Raw genomic sequence first — 3867 nt, 5'->3', positions numbered from 1 at the left:
AAATAAAAGCTGTGGAGTGGAGATCAGTAGGCTATACATCCCACAAATCACACAGTCTGACAGTGCTTGTGCAAGCGACTTTTTTATTCATAAAACAATAACATTATAAAACATAGTCTGAACAAATAAGAAAATACAATTTTAAATTTTTAAGATTAATTTAAGTTTATTGTCCTCTTTAACACAAAACATATTTTTCTACAACAATGAAATAGGCCAAGAACATTAACAAAATTGTAATTAATAATTTTCTTTAGGTTACTGTACACCAAAATGTTACAGAATGAGAACAAACGAAAAAATGTCAGTTAAATTCAAATTTGACATTCGTCACAAAATTGAAACTACAAAACATGATATTAATGATTTTAAACAAGGTTAATAATTAATGGGGATCTAAATTTATCCATAAGAAACCATTTTACATGTGGTGAATGAAGTTTGAGGTTGCGGCGGTCATGTTCGGGTTGCGAATTGTGAGGCGTGACGCTGAGCCCTGCAGGCACAGGCTCTACGCTTCCTCTGGGCACTGCTGCGGCCACGGTCAGACAGGTGCCGGTCAGTGCTACTGTAGTAGCCTCACAAGCTGTAAGTTTATATTTTAGTATATGATGCGTTTAATTCATTTGTTACTGGTTTTGTTCTTTTGTTGCTCCCTATAGAGTGTTGCAAATCTGGGGTTTAATTTCAGTTAGGATGCTGCCTATCAATGCAGACTTTGGAGCAGAGCCACTGTCTGTTGTGCACAAACCGCCTGTTACAATGATGATTGAAACTCTAATCTTTGCTCTTTTCAGGGGAAACTTCCCACAAGGATCACGGTGCCTCTGTCTGTCCTCAGCCAACCCTTGAAAAATAAGAGTCTGATCACTACTCCCATACTTAAGGGGAACATAAGCACCAAGTGAGCATACTGTTTCATCATCTAACAGTAATCAAACAGCAATCTTAAATTGCTGGCTTTTTAAGGTCCCTATCATCTGAAATGTCAAATATGTCTGTTGTTTTTAGTATCAGCAATCTGGGGAGGAACATTATCCTGACTACCATGCCAGCAGGCACCAAATTGATTGCTGGGAACAAGCCTGTCAGCTTCGTGACTGCTCAACAGCTGCAGCAGCTACAGCAGCAGGGACAGGCCACACAGGTTGACTCATCAAACTTTATCAGCTCACTCTTAAACAAACTAAAACTGGTCTTACAAGCCATACCATACATGTGAGTTAACGAATATGTCTCTCTGCCCCAGGTTCGAATCCAGACGGTACCGGCTCAGCAGCTACAGCGCACAGCCGCCAACTCTCCGAAATCCACAGTGTCGACGGTGGTGGTCTCTACTGCACCCTCGCCAAAGACAAACCCAGACCCTCAATGAGACCTACAATAGTTTAAAGGCCATAGATCTAGCCATTTCTCTTCAGATTAAGATAAAACTAAAAGAAGCATAGACCTCAAAACAAAAAAACAAAAAAAGGAAAGAGTCTTGCTCTACTTTCCCATGAAACTTGCATATGGGCAAAGCAGTGTCAGATTCTAAGTACTGGTCTTGTCCTGACGCAGCTTTTCCTGTAACATTGTTCCCAGCATTTCAGTTATATGCTGATTGTTGAAGTTGAAAAAGGAAGTATGATTTGGATGCTGATATATTGTAAGGGAATTCAGGTCTGATCTATGGCTTGTATCAGTCTATGATCTTGGTTCAAGTTAATGGCCTTTCTCTAGAAGCTGTTGACATGTACACGGGCAAGTTTGTTTATTTGTGCTTTTTATGTCTTATGTTCTTCTAAAGAAATGTAATTTAAAAAGTACCGTTTATATTCTGTAGCCACTGCTTGTGTGATGATGATAAATAAATGATTGTGCTAAACAAAACAAATCAAATTTAAGAAACTGTTACATTAGAACCAAACCGATTCTAGGGCTTAACCCTGCATTTAAATTGTGTATATGTAAAATAAATACTTTGCCTGTTTTGGGCCACTTCGTTTACATGATGTGGTCAGTAACATGAATCAAACTGACAAACAATTAAATGCTTGTATATTCTTCATTTACATTTCATTATGAAACATTTGAATGCATTATTATGCAACTCTTATGGGTCTTTCGGAGTGAATATCATTCAAATGTGTTTGATATCTTAAAAGAATGTCATGATCTATTCTTTACCTCTAGTTTGACAAATCTCAGGGTTATTCCAGGTGCTTCTGACACCTGTGACAACCACATTATTTACAAGTCCATTTTGATACGATATTTTCAGCATGAGGACATGAGAATGTTTTGCAGTGAAATTATGCAAACAAAGTCATATAGTCCTATTGGAAGACAGCTTGTTAGAACAGAAAAGGGCAAAAAGCTTTGCATTCAGTCCTGGCAGTCATCACAGGCTCTCTCTACTCTTCATCTGATTCCTGGAGCAAAGCCTTCTGGGTGCTAGAATCCGAGGCAGTGCACTTTCTGCGGCCCATCTCCATGTCACCTAGCTTTCTTCCTTCACACCATTTTGAAGACCTGGAAAGATGATGGGAGCAATGAAAGCAAAATGAAATGATGGGACATTTTTTGATTCATCCAAAATGGTGTCCACTCACCAAAAAACTCCACAATAGCAGATGCCCACAACAAGCAGAGCCACAGCATAATGCCAGCAGAAGCACATGGTGATGAACATGATGTTGTCATGTCTGTCCAGATCCCACTGTTCTCCATTTAGAGGATACAGCACAAACCCAATCTAAAACATAACAAATATCTCCATATTGGAATGATTATAACTGATGTATTCTACCAGAATTTTCTTCATCTATGATTCTGAGATGTTGTCTTTACCTGATAGAACCATGTGCCTTGTAGGATGGCCAAACTGCCCCTAAGAAGTTCCAGCACTGCGTTATCTCGCTTAAACACTTCCAGCATTGTGCTGGCGGATCCACCAAACACCGCAAACAGAAGCAGAGAGTGAATGTGCTGGTCCAGAGCGGGACGACTGTGGACATGGAAATAGAAAAGGAACCCTGGAAGGGAGAAGCAATGACATTTCAGGAAGCTCAATGGCGGGCTATTGCTGTATATTCACTTCATTATTGGCTCATTTTGCTTGATACCTTCCACAAAGAGAGCCAAGGAAAGAGAGAGGCGGTCAAGACTAACTGGCACGTGGCGAGAAGACATGCTGAGAACATCTGCAATGCCAGAGATACCGAAAAACAAGTACATGGTGCTGTGCTGCCAGTTCATCAGCTTCACCCAGCCGTCCTGATACAGATGTGCATGAGGGCCATCAGGCACAAACTGCTCTGCCATGATCCCTAGAGATAGATTTCAGTGTAAAACACCAGAATTTCACTTATTTTTTAAAGAACTACGTTAAAATTAATTTATGACATTTGAGATGTGGAGCACAAGGGAAATTTATAACACAATTTCCAGTAAATGGTGACCTCAACCGTCCAGGCAATTCCAAAGCAGGATTTTCAGTGAATCAGCTATCATATGGCTTTAGATGAGTAATTTAGTGCACAAGATTGTGATACATATTTGGTGCATTTTTTTGTCTTTACATCTTGTGGTCCCCATCCACTTTCTAATGAAGAGAGCAGCTTCGACATTCTTCTAAACGTCTATTTTGGTGTTGTACAAAAAAAAAAATAATAATAATAATTAACTATTCACAGGATATATGTCCATATATGTTCATTTTAATAGTAGAGTGAATATTTTACCTCATGTCATCCTTACACATTTACTATTATAGGAAATCAACTGGAAACCAGTGAAAAGGATTGTGTATGTGATTCGCAGCTCACCAACAAATGCAAAAAAGATCTTCAGAGCTCCTTCAATTAAATCTATGCGGTTTAAGAG

At 39.2% G+C, this 3867-nt stretch overlaps 1 protein-coding gene and 1 long non-coding RNA gene across 2 annotated transcripts in view; one reads left to right on the top strand and one right to left on the bottom strand.

The window, feature by feature from the left end:
• The first annotated feature begins 310 nt into the window (after positions 1-310).
• LOC107576540 (uncharacterized) lies at positions 311-2017 on the top strand. The gene is made up of 4 exons (XR_001608070.1): positions 311-588; positions 798-904; positions 1012-1147; positions 1250-2017. It is a non-coding gene; the product is annotated as an uncharacterized lncRNA (long non-coding RNA).
• A 111-nt stretch (positions 2018-2128) lies between these two features.
• LOC107576539 (transmembrane protein 45B-like) overlaps positions 2129-3867 on the bottom strand; it is a 4178-nt gene continuing 2439 nt past the window's right edge. The window contains 4 exon segments of the mRNA XM_016262705.1: positions 2129-2514; positions 2595-2737; positions 2833-3017; positions 3108-3311. Of these exon segments, the coding sequence (XP_016118191.1) occupies positions 2397-2514; positions 2595-2737; positions 2833-3017; positions 3108-3311 (650 nt within the window). The 3' untranslated portion in view covers positions 2129-2396.

Source organism: Sinocyclocheilus grahami, unplaced genomic scaffold (genome assembly GCF_001515645.1).
Source record: "Sinocyclocheilus grahami isolate Dianchi unplaced genomic scaffold, SAMN03320097.WGS_v1.1 scaffold3898.1, whole genome shotgun sequence".
Classification (NCBI taxonomy): Eukaryota; Metazoa; Chordata; class Actinopteri; order Cypriniformes; family Cyprinidae; genus Sinocyclocheilus; species Sinocyclocheilus grahami.
This window is presented reverse-complemented; position numbering and strand designations above follow the sequence as displayed.